This window comes from Schistocerca gregaria, chromosome 5 (genome assembly GCF_023897955.1).
Source record: "Schistocerca gregaria isolate iqSchGreg1 chromosome 5, iqSchGreg1.2, whole genome shotgun sequence".
NCBI lineage: Eukaryota > Metazoa > Arthropoda > Insecta > Orthoptera > Acrididae > Schistocerca > Schistocerca gregaria.
This window is the reverse complement of record NC_064924.1, coordinates 281,117,916-281,144,746: the sequence shown is the minus strand read 5'-3', so window position 1 is coordinate 281,144,746 and position 26,831 is coordinate 281,117,916. Positions and strand designations below refer to the sequence as shown.

At 39.9% G+C, this 26,831-nt stretch overlaps 1 protein-coding gene across 2 annotated transcripts in view; it reads right to left on the bottom strand.

Moving 5' to 3' along the window:
* Window positions 1-26,831, bottom strand: part of LOC126272209 (semaphorin-1A) — a 794,592-nt gene that overhangs the window by 56,648 nt on the left and 711,113 nt on the right. For both annotated transcript variants that reach the window (XM_049974894.1, XM_049974893.1), the window contains exons 6-10: window positions 21,895-22,002; window positions 18,914-19,001; window positions 16,431-16,550; window positions 14,546-14,634; window positions 6,779-6,920 (exon numbers count right to left, since the gene is read on the bottom strand). In XM_049974894.1, the coding sequence (XP_049830851.1) occupies window positions 6,779-6,920; window positions 14,546-14,634; window positions 16,431-16,550; window positions 18,914-19,001; window positions 21,895-22,002 (547 nt within the window). The remainder of the gene's footprint in view (window positions 1-6,778; window positions 6,921-14,545; window positions 14,635-16,430; window positions 16,551-18,913; window positions 19,002-21,894; window positions 22,003-26,831) is intronic.

The window sequence follows — 26,831 nt, the reverse complement described above, 5'->3', positions numbered from 1 at the left end:
CAGCCTCAGAGATAAATTTGTAACTGCATCAAAGCTCAAGGGACCCCTGAATTTATAGATGTGGTTCCAATGTATCAAAATTCCCTCATCCAAACATAAAAGGACCAAATTATTAAATGGCCAATTGTGGAGCACGTTTTTCAAACCAGGAAGTGAGATTAATGTTTCACTCAATGCAATATGTGGGAACACTGCTCTGCAAAGTAACATCACTGGAAGTCGACATGGGTCCCATGCAAAAAACTATTTGACCAGCGATTGGTCCAATGACTGTCATGTTCAGCTCCTTCTATAGTACATGTTTATATCATCAATAACAGTTTCATACAGAGTATTTGGTTATTATTCATTGTAATTGTCTTCCATACTTTGTGAATCCACATTCGTGACCTCAATGATCATGATTGCACGCAAATTTCAACATTCCAGACTACTGCACAACAAAGTGTTATTGGTGTGCCCACATTGTGCTACACAGTTTTTGCTTGTTGACAAAGATTCTCAAACCATGATGTAAACCATTATGGATAACACAATATGTGCAGTCATTTCATAAAAAAATGACAGTTGCACTCTCATGGACAGTGCATCATTAATATGTAACACCACAGAACAATGGAAGATGATAAACATTGTGCCTCATAATCTCACAAGGGACCCTGTTCCCTTTGTAAATCAAGCTACACCCGAGCCACGGCAATCCAACTGGTTGTACTCGTGCTTAACTGCTTTCTAAGAGCAACTGCATTGCACACGAACATGATCACTCAAACTCATGCACCCAGCTGCACTGCCTTGCTCTCTGCCTCCCTCCCACACATCATGTCATGCTGTGTACGGACAATACTTGCTCGGCTGTCCTACCACTATGAACATTGTCCTGACAATCTCTGGGCCACAGGAGACACTTCAAACTATCACCTTTCTGGCCAGACCAACCTACTGCGTCATTTACCATCACAGACAATATCTTCTCACTGAGTGATGTCATCAGCTACGGTACTAAATTGATCACTTCATTAAGCCACTAGGGGGTACTTGCAGAGACAGCAAGTGATATCATCCTCAATCCCCTCCCCAGCTGACAATAAATATGAGATGGTTGAAGCTGCTCTACTCTGGCATTTCACCAATACCCTGGAGGAACAAATCTATCAGGTTATATATGATGAAGTTTTAATTGACAAGACCCCTTTGCAACTATGACATTGTCTCCACAAGCAACATGAAACCCCACCTTATGAATGACCACATGTGCAGAGTCTGTAAGTTATGAAATTCCCTGTACAAGTCCAACTAGCAATGGTCACACATGAAAATGAACTCCTGGACACGTACCTTATGCTTGCTGATCGAATACATTCAATCGTACAACACAGACAGTACATCAATAATACTGGTAAGTGTGACTTGCAACTTCAATGGCAGTACAAGGAATGAACAGCCAACTACAAGCCAAGCTGACCCCATCTGACCTCTGGTGATGCTGATGTCACTGCACCCAGTCACAGCGATGACCTACATGTGACATCAACAAACCCCTGGCTCCCCACCACCCATGTTGCACCCAGGCCTTTGCAGAATGTGGTTGACTGCATCATTTCTGTAACTCAGTAACGCAATGACAATCTCGATGTAACGCTGGCACAGAATCATTTTTGTTGGTATCGTGCAGAGGTGCACTAGACCTCCCAGGATTTTTAAGTCACCTCTCAATACCCTAACGGCAATGATGTGCCGCATCTGCCCCAACGACTCCACAATAACAGACTTTATACGTGACCGTATCGATGGCCATTCATGCCTCATCGACACAGGCTCGGAGATCAGCACTTTGGCATCCTCCTTCCCAGATGAAACACCATCCTGTGCATTCATTCAACTCTGTGCAGCAAATAATTCCACAATCCAAGTCCACACTCACAAGCCTACACATTAGACCTTAGCCTCAATGAACAATTGACATTTATCATTCCGAATGTAGCAGAACCAATTATCAGTGCAGACTTTCTCCAGCACTTCCCTTGGTTTTGGACCTGACTAAGGGCATGCCTTGTCCCTTTGGAGAGCCAACACAATCGCAGAGTTTACTTTTGACAACTCCCGCTCCCCGTGGACACACCCAACAGTCGACAGCTCCTTCAGGAGTACCTCCACACCATCAATCACATTCAACATGTTTGACAACTCTACTCAAACATGCACGGAATGAACTTTCACCTGTGACATGGTAACAATGTCATCCAAAATGATGTCAGGTGAGAACTCCATGCAACACTGCAATACCTTGACCAGCTGAAATCAACTGCTACACCTCTTGCCATCAGCTTGCCGACATCTCTACGACCGTCCAAGGAGATGCTTACAGCAATACTTCCAGGTACCCCTACAGAGGTCAGAACTGCACCACTGGCCTGCTCACCTGCCTCCGAGTCTTCATGTGCCCTCCCACTAGAACAATTCAGACAGTGTGACATTATATACACAACAGTCCACAAGATCGTCGCACACCTCAATCTGTCAGGATGCCACAGGCCACATTGACTACCACCAAATAATTTATGGCCATCAAAGTAGAAGTAGATGAGCTCTTACAAGCAGGGATAGTTTGCCCCTCCACAACCTGGAGGCTTCTCCCACAAAATTGGTCCCCACGATGAATGGTCTCTCAGGTTGTGTGGTGATTACAGAATACACAATGCTCCTATCATTACGAACAGCTAGCCAGTGCCAAACATCCAGGACTTCACTCATTATTTAACAAATGCCTCTATTGTTAGGAGTCCTTGATTGTAAGGTGGCGTACCTACAAGTACCCAAGTAACCAGTTGATATTTACAAAACAACCATTGCCACACCTTTTGGTCATGCTGTAAGGACTTAACAACATGGCAATGGTTTAACTGACGGTTTACTCTTCAAATTCCCGTTCTCCTGTGCCTATCTCGATAACATTTTAATTTTCACACAGGATGAGGAATCTCACAATAAACATCTCACACAAGTTTTTGACACACGATCTCACAATGGTCTCATAATCAATGAAGTGAAATGTTAACTCTGATTCAGAGAAGTCATCTCCCTTGGACACATTATTAATGCATCGGGCATTCGTCCCACACCAAAATGTGCATAGGCTATTCAACAACGGATTCCATTACAAGGTTGGCAAGAACTACATTGGTTCTCAGGTATGATAAATTTTCTACAGAAGACACCTTCCACAGGCAAGTTCCCAGGAAGCACCCTTAACACAAGCCATCAGTGGCAATATTACCACTGACAAATCCAAACTCATGTCGATGAACGAGATACAATCCACTTTTGGAAGGATTAAGGACTGCGTTACCTAGGCCATCACCCTGGCACACCTCCTCCCTGACACACACCTCATCATAATGGCACATTTGAGCAACAGCGCTATTGAAGCTGAGCTGCTCTGTTTCTTTTCATGCAAGATCGTGCCATCACAAAGCAAGTGATCTGCATGACAGGGAGTTACTGTTACTCTACAAAGCAGTATGCTACTTCAGACACGGCATAGAAGGATTCCCCCTGTTTATCTATACTGATCGCTGCCCACTTACTGACACTATTCAAAACACACGTAAGGACACTTACCCCCAATGGTGTCAACATTTTAGACTACATTGCCCAGATTACTATGGAGGTATGCCAACTCCCTCCAAAGGCATGGAGAACATTATGGCAGATTATTTTTCAGGCGAGAGCACCTTGTCATCTACCCTCGACTACGATTAGTTCACTGAAGCACGACAACACAATGAACAGTGTCAAGCTCTCTTCTAAGAGCCACCCACGAACCTACTGACTGAATCTTGCCCTACTCTGGGAGTGAACCATCCTATACTTTGCGACGTCTCATAAATTCAGACACCCCAATCATTCCTCCACAATTCTGCTGCATCATATTCGAACAGCTCTACAATTCAGCACACCTGAGCATTTGTCCAATCAGTTGACTCATGACAGACAGGTTCGCGTGACCTAACATAAAGAAAGACATTAAACTTTGTGCTCACACATGCATCCCATATTGAAAGAGCGGAACTCACATCTTGCACAACCTCTAATAGGCCATTTCCAAATCCCCAAAGGCCACTTTCAACACGTATATATTGACCTCATTGGCCCACTACGTGCCTTCAACAGCTACTGCTATAGCCTCTCGGCAATCCATCGGGTCACGTAATGGGCCGAACTGACAGAATTAAAGATGATAAAGGCCAAATCTACTTCCAAAGCATTTGTTGAAACATGGATCTCATGCTTTGGCTGCCCCACGACCATCACAACAGACCAAGGGAGGCAGTTCAAATCTGCTCTCTTCTTTGAACTTCGCAATACGACAGGCGCTAAGTGCTCAGAACTGAAGCACACCATCCTCAAAGCAATAGTTTGGTCAAGTGGTGGCAGTGCACATTAAAAATGGCCCTCGTGTGCCACAGAGGCACGGACTGATGCACTCCTGTGGGTTCTTCCGGGAATTCAGGAGAGAGACTTGACCTGAGCCTCAGTGTCTGAAATTTTATACGGAGAGACGTTGTTTCTCCCAGCAGACTTCATGCTCCAAGAATCATCACCTATGTCCCCATACCTACCGGACTAATTGGGCCTGCGAAGAGTCACATCACACCACCTTATACCACCACCAACCCCCTCCCCTGTCCCAAATTGTTGTCTAGAGTCTTTGTTCACAGAGTACTCACAGATTGTGACTTCATAATGTAACGAGGCAACATGGGACAACTTGCCCTACAGACCCCTACACAGGCCCCACAAAGTGCTCCGAAGAGATGACTGAACCTTCCACAGATTAATAAATATAAAACTGACAACTGTGTCCATCAGCTCAAAACAATGTGAGCACATCAAGATGCCTCACCAGATGGCAACACATGCCAAGTGCTCCTCTCTCCGACACTTTCTGGCTCACTTGCCAGTGACACCGAACAGTCGACCTTTGTATTGCAACCGGAGATCCACGACTTTCTTCCTGAGGACCTCCACGCCAAGCTCATAGACAGCAATCTCCTCATGAAGGTCAGCATGCTGATCACCAGGTCACAGACAGCTCCATCTCATAGTACTTCTGAAAGACTGCAAAGTTTCCAAACCACCATCCTCACATACCACATTTCCAGCAACGCTAGCCTCACAATCGTGGCATCTTGTGGCACCACCCAGCCCTGGCAATATACCCTCCAATCCACCTCTGCTGATGCAATCACACACTCATACCATGGCCGGCCCCACTAAGTACTGGCCTGCTTCAATGATCACCACCTGTACGCCATCCGGCATATGTCACTGCCTGATGTCCTTGACGTTACAGATGACAATGCACCCAGGAGGCCTACCAATCCGTGCACAATCTCTCCACCTGAACACTTCGTGCAGCCTCCTTCACCACACTTTGCACAGGCTCCGTTGCAACACTCTCCACTGGCGGTCACCTGGGTCCCGTGCAGGAAACACACTGACTGGTAGTCGGTCTGATGTCTGTCAGATTCACTTGCTTGTACAAGTTATGTTTATATTATCAATAAAACTGTTATGCAGAGTATATGGATTGAGTTATTATTTATTGTAATAGTCTCCTATACTATATGGATCCACAGTGCATTAATATGTGTGGTTGTATAGAGAGGCAATAGAGGTTTATAAACACCACAATAATTTTGATAGAAAAAAAAAGAAGGAGTTAAATTACATTAAATTTGGGTGTCAACTTTGTACCGATGGAGCAATAGTACAATGGAGCAACAATTAATTACTTTTAATCATGAATAATGTCAACAGCCAGAGCTAATAACGCATTCTGCATTGTGCGACATAATTATCATATGCTCTCTATACACTTCTGTAAATTTGGGCTCCCAATGGCCTCTCAATATTTATTATTACTGCAGTTGTCTCTCAAAGCAGGAGGGACAGTCAGCCTCGATGTTTTAACTGAAGTAAACACCAACCATGAAAGCCACATCATCTTTTTGTGATCATATTTAACAGATGTCTAAAGAGGAAAGAATAATTGTGTGAAACTTAGACCGGTCACATTTGTTGCTGGAGTTTGAATGAGAGGATAATTTCATTCATGGAACATTTTTCTCTTACATATTTGTGACTAATTTGTCTATACTTTCCTTTTAGTTTAGCGTATATCTGAATGAAGTGAAAGTATTAAAAAGTAAATTCTGGAGAGAAAGAGAGAAAGAACTCATTAAAATAAATGTAAGAATGACTGGACAGCAACCTGACAGTAATCTACAATCAGCACACAAGAACAGTCTTAAAAAGTGGAAGACTAAGATGTTTGGATACTAATCATTACACACAACAGTTAACTGTTTCACTCTCTATGCCTAAAACTCTACTATCATAAAAATCTGTATTAAAATTGAGGGATGTGAATATCTAAAAAGGTAATGATTTTCCTTTTGCACATCAAATATGACATTTGATTCTTTCCCCATGCATATTCTTAGTATCTTTTTTATCATTGCATCTCAAAAAATGTTAACTCCTCAAAGCATGCAGAGAAGTGTACTGAATACTTGTGTTCTTAACCCTCAACACACTACAATACATATAATTTGAAAACAGTAGTGGAAGTGATGTTAAAATAAATTATCAGCATTATTAAAAGACAATGTGTGGTACACTAACTGCACTGAACTGTTTCAAACCAGATAGTGTTTTCACAATGCCTTTCTACTACATGTGATGATCATGCAAAAATTGTGGAGGTACTCACGGATTTCATTGAAGTAGAAGGGGAAGTCCCCCTGAACAGAGCAGTTCAGACGTGACTTGAGGAACGACGTCCAACGGTTACGGAAGCGATGGGGACCACCACGATCATACTTGCAGACACGGGCTACTCTCGAATACACGGCCTGTAAATGGATTTTAGGATTGTTCTTCTCACTTTAAAGGCAAACACTAAGTGTATCAAATTTTCAACATGTCAGTAAGCAAAATGAAGTATACCACATTTCTGCCTAGCTAGTAAGCAGTGGTACAACTTCAGTATATGTTCTATAGGCCTGGAGAGATACTTAAATGACTTGTATACATCAGAAGCAGTCCTGTACATAAGCCGTCTGGGCAGGTAATATTCGGTTGATATGCGGGTGATTACTGAATTGTCTGAGTTATAATATTTTCTGTGCTACTAGCCATCAGGTAGCTAACTTCTTTCTTGACACTTTCAGTTAATAAAGAAGGATTTCTTTTATTACAGAAAAGAAATTATACCTTGCATTTTTCTCCTTTTTATGGTGGACTCAATCTGCATAATTTTTCCTCCTACACACAAGTTTTTCATATTAACAGCATCAGTTGGCTTGAGACTTCCTTTCTAAGTCTTCTATGGAAAAAATTCTAGTCTGTCTTTCCTTTCCATCCTACCAGTGAAAACACTTCTAGTCTAATAACTGGATTTTTATTAGAAGAGTCTTCATGGTACTACTAATCTGCTACTACTGTTGTTGTTGTTGTTGTTGTTGTTGTTGTTGTTGTTACGGTCACAAATCCAAAGACTGGCTTGATGCAGCTCTCTGTGCTAGTATACACGGGATAGGCAGAATAATGCGAACACACCTGTACTTACTTGGAATGGTTCACTAATAAGGGGTTGGACTTCCATTACCTGTAACACAGCACGATTGTTCTTGGAATACTGGCATATCATGATTGTATAGTTTCCAGTGAAATGTTATGCCACTCTTCAATCAGAACCTCTTTTAACTCCTGTAGTGAAGAGGAAGGTAAAAATCTGCTCAAGAGTCTGCGCTCCAATACCGCCCACAAGGGTTTGATAATGTTCGAGTCGGGGGGAGTGTGCTGGCCAGAGAAGATGCTATAATTCAGTTGCATACTCCTCATACCACAATTGTACTGTCCTGTCTGTGTGAATGGGTGCATTATCATCCTGAAATATGGCATCATTGCTGAGGAACAACATTTGAATCAGGGGGTGCACCTGATAACCTAAAATATTCACATAATTTTTAGCTCTAACACGGCCTTTTGGAGTAATGATGGGACCAGCAGAATACTATGCCTAAAATATTCACATAATCGTTGGCTACAACACGGCCTTTGAGAGTTTTGATGGGACCAGCCAGAACACCATGTTATGGTTTCCCACACCATCAACATTTCCACCTCCATGCTTAACTGTTGGAATCAAGCAATCAGGACTGTAGGCTTCTTTGGTATTCTCCAGATGTAAACCTGGCCCAGTGACTGAAATAACGAAAACATTGGCTCGTCAGATCATATATGACATTTCCACAGAACAGCTGTCCATGATTTATGCTCCTGACACAATGTTTTAAACTTCCTTGCATTGGTTGTCATCACTAGTGGTTTTGGTATAGAAGCTCATGCATGAATATTCCCTTTATAGAGTTCTCGGTGGACAGTGTCGATAGATATGGGGTCTCAAAGATGGCTATTGAGCCCTGCAGTCACTTTAGCCACTGTAGTTTTGCGTTGTTTTGACACAATTTGTGTTAGCATACAATGATCTCTGTCATTTAGTTTTGATTTGTGCCCACTATTACGTTTACATGATGATGTCTTTCCATGTTTTGTAGGCCATCATGACTGTTTAAACAACTGCTCTTGAAACATTCAATAAGTTGGCTGTCTTGGTTGCTGATGCTCCAGCTAATCGGGCCCCCACAATCTGCCCTCTTTGGAACTCCGTTAGGTCTGTCACTGCACGTCAACCTCAGCCTCTAAATGCAAATATGAAGTGTGCTTTACTCGTAAACAACCTGCACTGATGCCTGGTCCGTACTGAACACATACAGTCCAGCACGACATATGCCTTACCAACACTGTTGACTGTAAAACACAACCATCTGATTACTGCTACCACTGTTCACATTATTTTGCCTATCCCCTGTATCGTGTACAAGTCCTTTCGGTCTCCCTGTTCTTTTTTCATCCGCACACTTATCCTCATTATCAACATATCCCCTCTTCAGTCAAGCTCATACAAAAAGCTCTTTCTACCTCTACGTCTTCCTGATTACTCTGCAATCCACAGCCGAGTGTCTGGCAGAGGGTTCATTGAACCACCTTCAAGCTTCTTTTGTACCATTCCACTCTCGAAAAGCATGCAGGAAAGCTGAAAAACTTGAATCTTTCTGTACGAGCTTTGATTTCTCTTACCTTATAATGATGATCATTTCTCCATATGTAGGTGGGCACCAATAAAATATTTTCACAGTCTGAGGAGAAAGTTGTGCTAGAAATTTCTTGAGAAAGTCCTGCCGCAGCAAAAAATGCCCTTGTTTAAATAATTACCACCCCAATTCACGTATCATATCCATGTCACTCTTTCGCCTATTTTGAAATACAAATCAAGTTCCCTTCTTTAAACTTTTTTGATATCCTCCATCAATTTTATCTCATGTTGATTTTACATCACACAGCAATACTCCAGAAGAGGGCAGACAAACACGTAAGCAGTCGCTTTAGTAGACGTGTTGCATTTCGTAAGTGTTCTGCCAATAAACTAATATTTTTGGTTTGCTTTCCCCACAACATTTTCAATGTGATTGTTCTAATTTAAGTTATTCATAATTGATTTCCTTAAGTATTTAGTTAAATCTATAGCCAATGGATTTGTGTGGTTTATCATGTAACTGTAATTTAGCAGATTCCTTTTAGTATCCGTGTAAATGACTTCACACTTTTCATTATTTAGATTCAATTGTCACTTTCCACACCATACGTATCTTGTCTAATTTTGCAATTCATTTTGATCATCTGATGACTATACAGGATTGTAAATGACAGCATCCTCTCCTCCACAGTTTGATTCAGTGCTTCATTAGTTACTTGATCTACGAGGGTCACTCCAAAAGAAATGCACACTATTTTTGTAAAAATACAGTTTTCATTCTGCATGTCTGAAAGTTTTAACAGTGTATAGATACATCCTTCCTGCTTGTTTTCAAACTTAGTTCAACCTGTTCCCGTGAGTGGCGCCATCACAGCATGTCTTCAAGATGGCTGCTACACTTGACGTTCGTCAGAAGCAACATGCTGTCACAGAATTCCTGTGCTGTGAAAATGAGGCAGTGGGAAACATCCACAAGAGGTTGAAAAAGGTGTACAGAGATGCTGCTGTTGATCACAGTACAGTTAGACGGTGGGAAAGCAGATTACATGATGAAAGCGTGCACGGAAATATTGAGGATTGTCCTTGCAGCGTCAGGCCCCGTACTGCACACACTACAGACAATGTGCAGAGAGTTAACGAATTGGTGACTGCCAACAGATGCATCACAGTGAACGAATTGTCATGCTACGTTGGGACAGGGGAAGGGAGTGTTTGCAGAATACTGAAAGTGGTGGCGTTGAAAAAGGTTTGTGCCAGGCTGGTTCCCAGGATGTTGACAGTGGCTAACAAAGAAACAAGAAAAACAGTATGCAGTGAACTTTTGGAACAGTACGAGAATGGTGGAGATGAATTTCTTGGAAGAATTGTGACAGGTGATGAAACATGCCTCCATCATTTTTCACCAGAGATGAAGGGGCAATCAATGGAGTGGCATCATGCAAATTCACCCGAGAAAAAAAAAAATTCAAAACCTCACCTTCTGCTGGAAAAGTTATGGCTACGGTGTTTTTCGATTCCAAACGTCTCTTGCTTGTGGATTTTATGTCATTATTAAGTTATTCTCCCTATAAATACTTTCATAAAATGCTTGATCAGATTTGAATTAAAACACTGCCCAGAAAAAAATGATGCAACACTCTCAAGGATGGAGGTGAAGAGTGGTATGCTGGGAGACTGCAATGTTGGTGATTCATCTGTCATGGCCATTGGCAATCAGATGGTGCTCAGGAGTCCTGTCTGTGTGCCCTATGTTTTGACTCTACAGGCAGCAGCTTAACTGAGGTGAAATGTTTGCAACACTGTAGGGTACAACCACACTCCACTGACGAATCTATACTGCTGTTGAACAGCTTCAGTTATTTGAACCGAGTAGCACTGTGGATCTGTGGGAAGCTGGGAGGACCTACTGACAGACTACTGCACATGTCGGGCACAGTGCATCAGTGGCACGTGACTGCTTTCGACAATTGTCTGTGGAACATTCCCACATTTGCAGACCAGATTCTTGATGTCCACGTAGTACCAATGCACATCAAGTTCGATGCATTGTGGGAGCAGCAATGGACACCTATGTTGCACCTGTTGTGTCATCAGGGACCATTAGGAGCCGTTTGCTTTTGCAGTAGGATTAAGATTATGTGTGCCTAGAAGGCCATCATTGATATCAAAACACCATCGATCATGGCTAAACTGCTGTCGTGAAAAAAGTTGACTGTAGAATGGAATAGTGCTTTGTCGTCTATGATGATGATGATGATGATGATGATGATGATGATGATGATAATGATGGTGTGGACCTGGTGAACTGCCTATTCTGCAGTGCATTTATTCACAACACACAGGTCCTATCCCAGCTTGATGGTGAGGGAAGGGGGCAGGAGGAGGCAATCACTTACAACACATAGTCATGTTTGATGTTTCTGCATGGTAAAGTAGCCAGTGCCTGCTACATTGCACAGGTCATTACCCTCTTGCTATAGCCACTTGTTTGGCAGGAAGGGGCTGTGCTTTATCAGCAGGACAGTGAACATCCACATGTAGCTGTTTCAATGCAACACATAATGGTGTACAAGATGTTACACTTGGGACAATCAGTCATAGGATGCCATTCAGAAGCCCTTTCGTGTGAGAATACACATCTGCATTGTTGCCAGAGGGGTACACTATGTACTGTTGTGGCTGTTTGGGCACCCTTTACTGTGGTGTGCATTCATTTGTCTGAGTTTGTTATCATATACTCTTTTTAATGATGAACTTCCTGACACCTCACTTGTCATAAAATGATGACATCCTAGAGAGTGTTGCATTTTTTTTTTTTCTGGCATTGTATTCGATATTACCATGTTCCTGTTTTTCGGGAAGCTTTTCTTGCTAGCTATGAATATATGTTGCTAATGTTACATTTATGGGTCCCAGTTGATGGACATATGGAACGTAACACATACTGCAGTCACAAACTGGCTATGAGAAATAACTATGAAGTCAGAGAAAACTTTTAGATTTGGCCCATGTTCATACTTTTTTTATTTTCCTTTGCTTCAATCTGATTGCTGGAATCTTTGCAGGAGGACAATTCCACAGTTTTCAGGATCAGCTGGTATCTACTGTATTCAATGTCCTGACTTCATTTATTTCACTTTTCATGTCTACTTATCAGAAATGCTATTTGCATTCAGAGCAAAACCTTGAGTAATTTCACTATATTGTGCCCTTTATGCCAAAACAAGAATGTGTATTTTATCAGTTTCAAGATACAGGCAACTGAAGCTTTCACAGATTCTAACAAATAAAATATGGTAATTTAAGAATCAACTTGTGTCTAATTTATTGTTACTACATTTTCAAATTTAGGATATGACATTTGTAAACATATCTCCCTTTCCTTGGTGGTGGTGGTGGTGGTGGTGGTGGTGGTGAGGAAGTGAGGGTTGTGGAAACAGATGCCAATTCCAATTTTATTGCTTGAAAAAGAACAAGTCTTTTCATTATGTGTTGGGAACAGACACATTTGCAAAAGATTACCATTTGTTAACATCAAGTATAGATTTAAGTGTCAGGAAGTCGTTTCTGAAAGTATTTGTATGGAGTGTAGCCATGTATGGAATTGAAACATGGATGATAAATAGACAAGAAGAGAATAGAAGCTTTCAAAATGTGGTGCTACAGAAGAATGCTGAAGATTAGATGGGTAGATCACATTAACTAATGAAGAGGTACTGAATAGAATTGGGGAGAAGAGGAGTTTGTGGCACAACTTGGCAAGAAGAAGGGACCGGTTGGTGGAACATGTTCTGAGGCATTAAGGGATCACAAATTTAGTATTGGAGGGCAGCGTGGAGGGTAAAAATCGTAGAGGGAGACCAAGAGATGACTACACTAAGCAGATTCAGAAGTATGTAGGCTGCAGTAGGTACGGGGAGATGAAGAAGCTTGCACAGGATAGAGTAGCATGGAGAGTTGCATCAAACCAATCTCAGGACTGAAGACAACAACAACAACAACAACAACAACACTATCTTCTTTAGATTACTTCACTAAACACCCCTTCAAATTCTGTCTTGTAAAACACTGAAAGCAATTTGTTTCTTTCATAGTGGAGTAGGCAAATAGTGTATGTTGGAATTTTGGGGGTGTCTTCTTTGTCAGTTTTGAAGTTTAGAAAATTGTCCCACAGCACAGTGCCAACAATGTAAAAGACATTGATTGCTCTTGCAACTTTGAATGATTTGTGTCCATCCTTCAGGAAGGTACATCAGCTCATATTTACTTCTCTTCTCTATCTCAGAATGAATAGTCACACTCCATTTTTGTGATACTTATTTCGTAGCATATATGATTAGTTGACTGTACAACCTGGTTTTTTCCTCCTGATCCCAACATCAATCTGACACTATCATACTCAGTTGTGCAATTTATGGCTTGCAAATCCAAGCAACTCTTTTTTATGTCTGTGTCATTCCACACATATCAAATGCTGTCTCGATTTCTCGGATTGTATATGGCCAAATTATACTGTGCCAGCTTTCTCAGGTAGAATATTTGGCCATTAGGTCTCTTTGTAGTGTTCAACATGGCTTGTAGATCAAAATTACGGACACAGCACTTATGTCACTTTGTGCTAGCATTTGGTCTTCAGTGTGCTTTCTTGGAGCCAGACGTCTTCTCTGCAAATGTTTGCCATGATCATCCTGCTTAAAAAGCTTCTCATTTTCAGTCAGTGAATAAAATGTCATGAATTAAATGTCATACATTTATGACACTATTTTTTCTTCAGTCTAAGAAATCCTAAATTGTACTTGTGGAATATGTGCTGCTATTTTGGAAGAGATGCCAGTTTGCAAATATCCTCTTCACACTTAGGTTTACAGTCATTACAAATCAGTGTAATATTCGGGCCTGAATCAAGATATCTTCTTGAACATTTCTGTCTGATGTAATGAGAATTAATAGAAGGATAATGCTAGACTTATGATGATCATCATCAACCACTCTTACTGTTCCAAGTTATTGCTCGCAACAAATAATGAAGAAAACAAAAAATTAAACTTGTTGGTGCATGCACATTCAAGTCGCCATGTTTGCACTTTGGCATAAGAGGGAAAATCTTATGTAACACCTGCTGGCGTAATACTGTTCAGCTGAAGTGACACCACTTTAATTTTCAGATTCCTAATTGCATACAGAACTGGAAATATCATGTTTCAGTACATAATGGGTAACTACTATCTTGATGCATTTCCAGGTAGTGGCTGATTGAAGTTTAACTACAGCTGTACAATTAAATTCATAGAGGAAGGGAATTTTAGTTTCTTGGAGGATTTCCTTGCTCTACAAAATAAAGCTACTATTTTAAGTGTTCAATTTTGAGATGGTACTCACCTTACCACAGTTGATGTACTCAACAGCAGTCTCACGAAAGAAGAAATAGACGAAGTCACCCTTTGTCATTGAACTCACAAAGTTGGGTGCTGTAACATGAACAATACAATACAACGGATAGACAGAGTTCATTACACTGAAAGGTAGAATTTTATGTATTAGTCACTTTAAAAGTTCGAGACAAACAATGGAACTGATGTTAAATGGACCTACTGTCTTTCCCCAAATTTAATTAATTTATTCATGAAATATATACATTGTATTAAAATGTATCCTACATAAAAATGTTTAACTTGCTTAAAATAATTGTAATGTAGTATGCTGTTTGTGCTGCAATTTATTAATATTGTAAATTTGACAGTCTGTTTGGTAATGGCTGATGAATAATGCATACCTGATGATAAATTATAACAAAAAATACTACCCCAAGTGATTATAATTTGCTTTAACAGACACTTTTTTATTATATTTTATTCATATTTAACTCCTCCCATTTTTGCTTAAAAGATTTTATTTCACTTGTGAAATTGTAAAAGAAGAGAGGGCAATGTGGGCACTTTGTCAGTGACAAACTGAACATATGAAGCAGCATTAAAGAAGGTGTTTGAAGTTAATCATTATTCACCACAGTCCAAAATACTTACTCCCTTCAAACATAAAAGTCAAAAGAAATTCTGTTAACAGGAAAGGTGAGGAAATATTGACAATTTCTTCTGCACTGAGAAATGACTACACATATCTTTCACAGTTCTCACAGTAGCATTAAAAGAGCATGTTGATTAAATAAACAATTTATCTAACAGCACAGATGACCTTCCTTTCCTGACACAAGGCCCCAAATTTTCAGACTATCATAATTCCCAAAACTATTAAAATGTGTAAACTCAATACTTTTTTTCCTTCAGAAAATGTATCTTTCTTTACATTAGAATACATTGCTTCAAATCAGAATTAAGGCATGGGAATAATGTTAAAAAGGGGGAAAAGGCTACATAGCCTAAATCATGAATGTACAGATTTTGAACTTGAATTTATTTCTTATTAACGACAGAAAAACAAATTAAATTGCAGAACTGTATGATGCAAAACCTAAAGAGACCAGAGGAGTGACACCACACATCATAAATGCCTTCCATAACACACATCTAATGGTTTTTTTTTCTTTTTTTCCTCTTTTGTACCTTCTACCTGTGTGTCTAGTGCTATTTCAGGGGGTCAGTAAGATCCTGTAATTTATGGACATTACGTTAACTCAATGAACAATCTGCCTGTATAGCATAATTCATAGCCCACTACCTTGCAAGGTAGGGAGGTGAGTCAGACCTGGACCAAATCCACATGGCAGATTAAAGACTTTAGGTTGGTACATCAGCCAGCCTGACTGTAGTCTTTAGGTGATTTTCCATGCATATTTAGACAAATGCTGGGATTGTCTCCCAATTGCACCTCAGAGAATACAGTACACAATTGGTCAAAATACAAGAACTCACAAAACACAGTTTACACAATTCACAGACAATTGCACCCCTTCCCCTCTCCTCCAAAGGTCACCTTGATGACTGTGGTGTTAGGAAGGGCATTCAGCCACAAAGTCAAATAATAAAATCAAATCTGCCAAATCTTGAAAAATGGGAACCTACAGCAGATGAGATAAAGATCATGAAAAAGGAGAAGAAATAATAATTCAGTGAACTGTACACTGTTATTAAAACATTGGATATAACACTGAATCTGAACTGGTGACTGTGATACACCAAGTTGTAAATTAGTTTGATGTTTTAAATACACAGTATTTATGAGATTCTAAGCATTCTTTTAATTTAACACATTATGAAATGAAATGATAAAAATAAATTCATCATACACACAAAAAAATCTTACTCACCATTGAGGCTCATTGAATCATACTGTTCAGTCTGCAAAGGATGACGATAGATTATTGGATCCATGCCTGAAAAGTCTGCCACTGTCCCTGTGTAGAGTTCACCACCACCTGATGGATTTTCTAGAGACAAAGAGAGAAATAAGTTAAGACAGGGCTCCTCAGCAAACATAGCTCAGCCTGAACAAAATTAAAGACAGCTAATCTGTATAAATATTTTATTACCTCATATCTTTTTACTCACTGATTGTACCTATGAACTTAGGTCTTTTTCTTATTTTAATTTGATTACCCACACATACCAATTGACAATTTATCAAGTTCCTAGGAATGCTTAGAAGAATAAATCTACAGCATATGTAGCATTTGTGCTTACTATGCTATTCGCCTACAATTATCCTCTCTGAACACAACATGGCACTTACTTTAGTGAATTTCATTTAGTACAGCTGACCTGTGTCTGCATTTGACAGTTCTTCATATGACAAAAAGACAAAATGGTATTCAAACACCGGGACGACAAAAGTCTAATAACTTCTCTGCTCCCCAGTCCTATGTGTGACTGTGTAAAATTCTCCCACCCTTCCTAAACTTGTATGTGTTGAATATACCCTTACATGCATCCATGGAGAATTTTTAAAAGCACCTTTAACAGGAATCAGACACTGTTTTGTTTCATGTTGTCAGTAAAATATATTTTCTAGTGAAGGAATGGGAAGTTTACTTTCAGCTTCTTTGTGTACTCTTTCCAACAGTAGTCCACAAACGAATAAACTCATATGATTTTTTCCTTGGTCATTTGAAAGACATAAATGGAGATAAAGAAACTAAATATATTACCAGTTATATCTTCTCTCCACCAACAACTAATTTACATCATATTCAGTTACTTACTTAACACACTTAGTATCTGTCTTTCAGTGTAAATAACTATATCTTCCTTAAATTAGCAATGCTATGTTAACTCAAAAGTGATTGTGAGTTTGAAGAACAGCACTGAGCAACAAATGACATACAGGGGAAATGAATGGGTAGCTTTGACAAAGAAAATAATGAAGACAGCAGGGGATCAAACAGGTGAAAGGACAAGACCCACCAGAAACTGTTAGATTACCCACGAGATACTGAATTTAACTGATGAAAAGAGGAAATCTAAAAATGCAGCTGATGAAGCCGTAAAAAGGGAATACAAGCATCTAAAAATGTGATATACAGAGACTGCAAAGAGCAGAGCAGGAATGGCTAGAGGAGAATTGAAAAGCTGCAAAAGCGCACTTGACCATGGAAAGACAGATTCTGCCTATAGGAAAATGAAGGAGACCTTTCATGAAAAAGGATGCAGCTGTATAAATATTAGGAACCTGATGGTAAGCAAGTACTAAGCAAAGAAGGAATATATAAAAAGTCCATAAAAGGTACATGAACTTAATACCATGTTATAGAAAAAAAAGATGAAAAACATGAAGAAAAGCTGGGAGATATGATTTTGTGAAAGGAATTTGACAGAACACTGAAAGATTTAAGTCAAAACAAGGCCTCTGGAGTAGGCAACATCTCCTCTAGAGTGTAGCCTTGTACAGGAGTAAGATGTGAAAAATGAACGGTTTACACAAAGAGAGACTAGAAGTTTTTTAATTGTGGTGCTACAGGAGAATATTGAAAATTATCTAAGTAAAATAAAGTAGTAAAACATCTGAATTATCTGACGCAAAAATTACCCTCATTAACTTGAAAATCATCACTAAATGTTTGTTCGAACATTCTAAAATGCACCCAACAGATAGGAAGGAAAGAATTGAATTAGGGAGGAGAAAAATGTATGGCAGAACTTGACTTCAGTTGAGAGGACACTTTCTGAGGCAGTCAGTTACGTAGCTAATGGAGGAAAGTATGGAATGGGAGGGTGGGAAGGGTGGGGGGGGGGGGGTGGGGGGGAGGAGAGACCAAGGCTTGACCACAGTAAGCAAGTTTCAAAGGAAGTAGCTTAAACATTTTTTTACTATCTCCACACGGTGACCAACTGTTCTCAAAACAGCAAGAAACCAGTCTCACTCTTTGTAGATTCAGCCTGAAATTTACAACAATATATTCAAATAAGGGTTCTATAAAAGGAATCATTTCATACTGTAACAAATCTAAATCAACAGGAATTACACAATGCTAGGTGAAGGAACATAAGTTAGGGTTTGATGTCTCCGTAATTTACGCAAACCACGGAAAACCTAGAACTGGATAACTGGAAGTTATGTGAGTCTAGTGTCTTAACCACTATGCCACTTTCCCAGTAGCTAGAATATAAAAATGGAAATAAACACAGCAAAATACAAAGTTATTTTAGAACTAGTAAGTTAGGAATTTGGATATTATGTGTGTTACCACACACATGGTTGCATGCCACAAGAGTTGAATACACTACTGTTAACAGCTAAAATTCGACAACAATAAATTGCATATCTGTAGTTAAAATTATTCTGAGTCATACTCACTGACAAAGACAGCTGTCGAGTTGTGTCTTGGGTCATAAGGACATAACGCCTGTCCTGCACGCTCCTTCTCCAACGTGTAGCCGTCGTTCTATACATAAACACAAACAACAGTATTTTAGGAACTGGTGTCACTATTAAGACAAATTTTAATTTAAAAATTAATTGTCAAAGAACAAAGCGGCCCACAACATAGATCAGAGTCAATGTTTCATCTATTATCTAAACTACTGGTCATCTTAGACTTCACAAAATAATAATAATAAGAGAAAGAAATGGAACTAAGGAAGAAAAAGGGGAAAAAGGGGAAAAGGGGGAAAAAAGGGGAAAAAAGACTAATTTTACACAGTAATTCCCTCCAGTGCTGCCACTCTTGTCTCTTTGGATTTAGTATTATACACGATCTAGTCATTCAGTTATATGTGGTATATTTAGAACCTAAAATTATTATTTCCCAAATCTCCATGACAAGTAGACCATCAGTGTTATGCTTTCCTGTTATTATGGTGTGCAGTTCGGGATGTTCATAGAACATTCACTGATTTTCATGTTAATGAGGGCAATTCTGTTATCAAAGTGGCTGAACTCCCCCGAAAGGGGCCTCCCGGCCAACAATGCCATCTGATCATTTCCATTTCATTTCAGTTTGACTGAAGGAAACAAGTGAATGTTAGTGTTTTGTGTATACTGTGTGTCCGAAACCTTGAGAACCAAAATTATATACAGAGTAGATCAACTAAGTACCCTGAGATACCATACACCTTTTTCCCTAGCCTTTATTCTGTACCTTCACAGGGCTATCTTGTTAGTCTGGATTTGGCTAGGCTAAGGAATTTGTGTACTCCATCTGTCTGCATCTTATGTTACCTGCATGAGAATGTGAGAATGTTTCAGAAATTTTTGCAAATCTTTCAAATGAGGCAGGATGTGGATATCAGCCCAGTATTCACCTAGTCAGATGTGGGAAAACTGCCTGAAAACCAAATCTAGGCTGGGTGGCAAACCAGTCTTCATTTTCATTCTGCCAAACGTATTTGACTTGTGGCCAGCCTTCCTCCCCAAATCTCAGAAGTGGCATGAGAATGTGTGCAGCTATCAAAGTGGGTCCACTATGAGACAAGACACAAATGGCCAGAAATTGATATAATCAGTTTGTATGAGGTCTATTGAATGAGCAATGTATTACAGGTGCTTGCTTTTAAACTGCATATGTTTCATAACAAACAACAGCCTTCAGCATTGACATCCACGGTGTTACCCTGACGAGAAGAGCTTGTGATATGTCAGTAGTCGAGTATAATGCTGTTTACAGTTCGTAATTAATTGTCAAAGCTGCAGCATTTCACACTACAGGGATTTATAAAAATGTAAGAAATATATAGTGTAGACAGTACCTAGAGCCCACAAAGTCAAAAGATTGCACGGAGAAAATTTTGAAAGTGGTGTCACTCTAATCAAGAGATATTTATTGCCACAGATGGAAACATATGAGAAACTATATTGTTTGTGCTACAGAGAGCGCACCAAATTCTCGAGAATTAATTGTGCACAGAGCAGAATCAGAGGATGCAGTATAGGAGAAAGTTCATCAATATGTATCCATTAATGCATCTATGAAAGGTGCACTTTCATTATTACAGTGCTGTGGGCACTGGTGGAACAAAAATTACAATCAAAGGGGCCAAATGATGCTAAAGGCAGTGCTCACTTCTGTCTGTGTATTATGGTCCCACACATGCATAGAGCTGAAGTTGTTGCTACTAGGTATAAGTTGCTTTGTGTAAATAAAAACTAAAGATTCATTCCCAACCATTTGTTCCTGATCTCCAAGTTTATCTTTGAAGATCCTATAACACCTGTATAATGTTGACCCACAAGTTTAGGGACAGACCAGTGTACTTTACACCCAGTTAAAAACTTAAAATATTATCATTGGTAATCTTATGAAGCCAGCAGAGACCCAACTGGGTCCTGCAAAATATTTTAAGGATTTCATATTGTGATGTGGTCTTACAACCAGAAACATTTTCATTAAATTGGCATCAGCTGACGAAACCTACATGTTTATATTCATCTGGGATGTCATGTACCTGTTCAAATGGAATGGCACCTATCTCAGTATGATGTATCTTAAAGCAACAGCCTTCTATTAGAACACGATGACTTTTATTGGGGATTTTTTTCAAAGGAAACTTCAGTTGAGTCACAAACTAAGTAGTGTTTGAACAATCATGTAAAATTCATTTATCCAATAATAAATTGTTTTAATGGTGGTGCTCAGATCCCTTCAAATCAGTTTTTAATTGGGTCTCAGTCCATGTCTTTAGATAATGGTACTGTTACACTGCACAGCAGTGTTCTTCACCTATTTTCCAGGAACTTGCAACAGCTGTAATGTAGATAATTGCAAAAACAAATTGTACAACGAATTTTATGAAATTAGTGGAAATTTACTTTACTTAATAATCAACGCTAAAATGACACCATGTTGTCTCAACTTTTTTCTGTTATATTGCGTAAATTGAATTTTTCTTCAGATGGTCTCAATGTTGCTGTCTCATAAGTTAGAACCCGAGGGTTGACAGATTCACGTGAATTTTGTCTCACAGTGAAACTTTGAATTTTTTCCTTAAAATACAGAAAGTACTCCAAGAAATGGAAGTCACACAAAACTCAAGAACAAACCCTGATGACCAAGCTTTTGGAATTTTTATCTGACACATGGCAAACCAACAGGCCAACAGCTTGCGGTAGGTATGGACAGCATTAAAAACAATTTGCAGCATATATTTTCAGCAGGCCTGTGTTATTCAAAATAAAAGTTATTGAAAAAATGAGTAATGAAACCTCTTCTTTGAATTGGGAAGCATTCTTCTAAAATGTGAGCTTTGTACTGCAAGACTTACATGTACGAAGTCATCAACACCTTTAAAGAGAAACGCTTCAATACACAAAAGGATTTAAAAACCCGGAAGATGACTCACCTCAATTACATAATCCCTGCAGACAGGTTTGAAGGAGTTGGTCCCACAGACGAGTAGCTTACCAGGGTCACTCTTTGCCAGGATACGAATGTAGTTCTGGCACGCTTCCTGTAACAAGATACATAAATTAATACAACTGACCTACACGAAAGTATATTGATAAAATAAAGCTCTGTACTTTGCTATCTTTCACATTGCAAGAGAAATGACACAAGAAATTAAACCTTATATGCATGTATTTGGGAGGTAATAGCAGAATGATAATAAGGTAAAAGGGGGTGTGGCTTGAAAAATGCACATGATAAAGATAGCATTACTGGATCCCTTGAATGAAGGAAATTACACCCCTATTCACTCACTCATACAGTCTGCATCAGAAATGCCTACCTGCAAAGATGTATCAACCTGAAACTGTGATTGCTTTCTGCTATTACTAAGTTTCTCAGTGTTCAGTACTTAAGCTTTGCTAAGCTGATTACAGAGCATGACATTTAACAATTACTATATTAAAAACACTTTAATAAACTGAAATAATTCCCCCCTTACTTTCTCTTTATCTACACACATTCTACAAAGTGGTCCACCAAATGGGTATTTATTGTTATCTACAAAAAACCTCCAGAGTTCTGCTATTCATGAAGTATAACAAACATCCCAGAGGCATTATGAACCAACAACTCATCTTTCAGTCTGACAGGGTGTTTGAAAACATCCTCTCCCTACAGACACAATATGGCACTTATCACTTCTTATGAGACCATCTGTTCCTCTTATATCACAATACCTCATAGACTTAATAAAAGCAAATCAATTATATTAGTCTCATTTGGCCATTAAAAAGCCTGCAAACATGTAAAGCATCCTGGTCTCCAGTCAAGTTATACTACAGTATAACAGACAGCAAGCTGCTTCTGTGAAGTATACCAACAATAAATTACGAGTAGTGCTAATCTACGCATATTAATAATTTCACACTTACTTCTACACTGATGGGTCAAAACATTATGACCACCTGCTTAATAGCTTGTTGGGCCATCTTTGCAATGGAACACAGCATCATTTCTTTGTATCATCGATTCTACAGGTCATTGGCTGTGAAGGTATGTGGCACCAGATGTCTACACTAGTCATAAAATTCCTGTAAATAACTGGCCACTTATTTAGTGTACTGTGAGGGCACCTAGTATCGACCCAAATTCACATGAAGTGAATCTGGTGGCCAAGATATCAATGTGAGCTCACATCATTGCAACTCGGTTCTGGCTTTGAGAGGCCGATAATTATCCTGCTGAAATACGGTATCGGTGTCGGGGAAGACATCAAGCATAAAGCAACGCGAGTGGTCAGCAGCCATCAGTTTGTCTTTGATTGCTACCATAGATCCCATGAAAGTGGAGGTGAATGTCTCTCACAGCATAATACTGCTCCCAACAGCCGCGTTCGTGGTGTGGTACACGTTTCTAGACAGCATTTGTGGAGACATCCATTGACCTGGTGTTGCAAAAATGTGATTCACCCAAACAGCCGACTTTTTCCATTGATCCATGGTCTAACCTCGGTGATCCAATGCCCACGATGATGATGTTGGGTTAGCACGTGAACAGGTAGGGATCACCTGCAATGTTCAACATTGCGCACTGAATTGTGGATGCTGAAATACAAGTGTGAGCACCAGCATTGTGCTCTTTCAACAGAGATACCACAGATTGCCACCTATCCTACTTTATAGAGCAGGGAAGCCTCTGATGCCACATCCTGCGAATAGAGTGGACATGCAGCCATGTAGCACCTAGTGGTAGTTTCACTGTCCTATCAGTTTCTGTAGATGTAGGCTGTAGCACATCAATAGTCGACCAGCTTCACCATTTTCATAATACTCATTCCCAGGCTCTGTGTAATAATAATCTGCCCTGTGTCAAAATCACTTACTTCAGTGATTTCCCCATTTTCAGTCTGTGTCATTGCAAGAATGATACCCAGTCGTCTTTGCTCCACTTACATATTTTCCTTACCACGTCACGTTCCCACAGTGCCACCAGGTGGCATCCAACTTCATGGTGGGTGGTAGTTATAATGTTATGGCTTATACAGGGTGTTTCAAAAATGACCAGTATATTTGAAACGACAATAAAAACTAAACGAGCAGCGATAGAAATACACCGTTTGTTGCAATATGCTTGGGACAACAGTACATTTTCAGGCGGACAAACTTTCAAAATTACAGTAGTTACAATTTTCAACAACAGATGGCGCTGCAAGTGATGTGAAAGATATAGAAGACAACGCAGTCTGTGGGTGCGCCATTCTTTACGTTGTCTTTCTGCTGTAAGCGTGTGCTGTTCACAACGTGCAAGTGTGCTTTGTACAACATGGTTTATTCCTTAGAACAGAGGATTTTTCTGGTGTTGGAATTCCACCGCCTAGAACACAGTGTTGTTGCAACAAGACGAAGTTTTCAACGAAGGTTTAATGTAACCAAAGGACCAAAAAGCGATACAATAAAGGATCTGTTTGAAAAATTTCAACGGACTGGGAATGTGACGGATGAACGTGCTGGAAAGGTAGGGCGACCGCATACGGCAACCACAGAGGGCAACGCGCAGCTAGTGCAGCAGGTGATCCAACAGCGACCTCGGGTTTCCGTTCGCCGTGTTGCAGCTGCGGTCCAAAATACACCTCTATCCATACAAAATTCAAAGGCGGCAACTCCTCAGCGCCGCTACCATTGCTGCATGAGAGACATTCGCTAACGATATAGTGCACAGGATTGATGACGGCGATATGCATGCGGGCAGCATTTGGTTTACTGACGAAGCTTATTTTTACCTGGACGGCTTCGTCAATAAACAGAACTGGTGCATGTGGGGAACCGAAAAGCCCCATGTTGCAGTCCCATCGTCCCTGCATCCTCAAAAAGTACTGGTCTGGGCCAGCATTTCTTCCAAAGGAATCATTGGCCCATTTTTCAGATCCGAAACGATCACTGCATCACGCTATCTGGACATTCTTCGTGAATTTTTGGCGGTACAAACTGCCTTAGACGACACTGCGAACATCTCGTGGTTTATGCAAGATGGTGCCCGGCCACATTGCACGGCCGACGTCTTTAACCTGAATGAATACTTCGATGATCATGTGATTGCTTTGGGCTATCCGGAACATACAGGAGGCGGCGTGGATTGGCTTCCCTATTCGCCAGACATGAACCCCTGTGACTTCTTTCTGTGGGGACACTTGAAAGACCAGGTGTACCGCCAGAATCCAGAAACAATTGAACAGCTGAAGCAATACATCTCATCTGCATGTGAAGCCATTCCGCCAGACACGTTGTCAAAGGTTTCGGGTAATTTCATTCAGAGACTACGCCATATTATTGCTACGCATGGTGGATATGTGGAAAATATCATACTATAGAGTTTCCCAGACCGCAGCGCCATCTGTTGTTGACAATTGTAACTACTGTAATTTCGAAAGTTTGTCTGCCTGAAAATGTACTGTTGTCCCAAGCACATTGCAACAAACGGTGTATTTCTATCGCTGCTCGTTTAGATTGTATTGCCGTTTCAAATATACCGGTCATTTTTGAAACACCCTGTATTTGTAGATTAATTTATACACATTCATGTATATTAGTAAATAAGACAGTAATCCACCTCTTATGCTACTACTACCTGTTTTTAATCATTAATCCATAAGAAGCATTTGCATAATTTTGCCAATTTCAGAAACAGCTATAACTGTCTGCACATTTAAAAAATACCTGTTTTGTGTGAACAATAGTGGTAGCCAGAATTTATATGCTTGAATCGAAATACCCTGATTAATTTTATGTGGAACAGCTAGTAATGTACTCTTTTACTTTGTCTTAAAACAACAGTTATATTCAGTTTGTTATCTAAAATCTGCTGGCAACCAGTCATGGACTTTTGGACTAGAATATACAACTCCATTCTGAAACAAAGACAGAGTATGCATACTCAATACAGAAATTTCCTTCTAGTATTACTGTTACAAATTTCACAATTAATCCTTAATTCAACACCTCCATAGCTCGAAGGTCAGCATCGCTACCTTCACTGCAGGACAGGACAGGACCTGGGTTTGATTTCCAGTACCTCCTCAGATTTTTTCTCATGTAGGGAGGTCTGGTACTGGGTACACTCAGCCTTTGCGAGTTCAAATGAGGCGCTGCTAAAATAAAGCAGCATTGGCATTATTAGGATTCATCAACCAGAAATAATGGCTGGAATGATTGACCACATGCTCCACAATCATAGATTGCTCCTTGTACTTCCTTGTATGCACCAGTTGGGCAGTTGAAACAGGCCTAAAGCCTAATCAATGACTGTTGTTTACATTTTATCCTAAATTCACCCATATTACTAACCACAAATGCTGCCATGAGCTGTGATGAAGTGTGGCATAGTGGTTAGTGTCACTGGCTGGTGTCCTGTCAGTTCCCAGTTCAAATCCCACAACCAGCATATAATAAATTATTTAGTATTTATCATTACTGGAAATTTCTTAGAATATCTTATGTTTGTAATGTTGGTATATTGTGGAATATTCAATGTTGGTACAAAGAGCTGCACTCTCTTTTCAGGAGGCCGGTTCTGTTTTGGCTGTATGTTTGGGTTTGTAACGAATGTGCTTTCAGTGCGAAGTGTTGTACTTCACTGACAATCCAGCTTCATAATGTAGTGTCAAGTGTGGTTACGACATGACAGTATCATTAGGGAGAAACTGTACTGGCACTTATGTGTAGTAATAGAATGTCTCTGAAAAGCCTTTGCAATATGCTTGGTTCTTTTGTCATCATTAGAAATATCAGTTCTCTTATATTCCAACCAACTGCAGGTGTGCCCTAAGACCCGAAACTCCATTTACTTCTACATATACTTTCCACTGTCACATGTGGTGCAGTAATGGCCACTTAT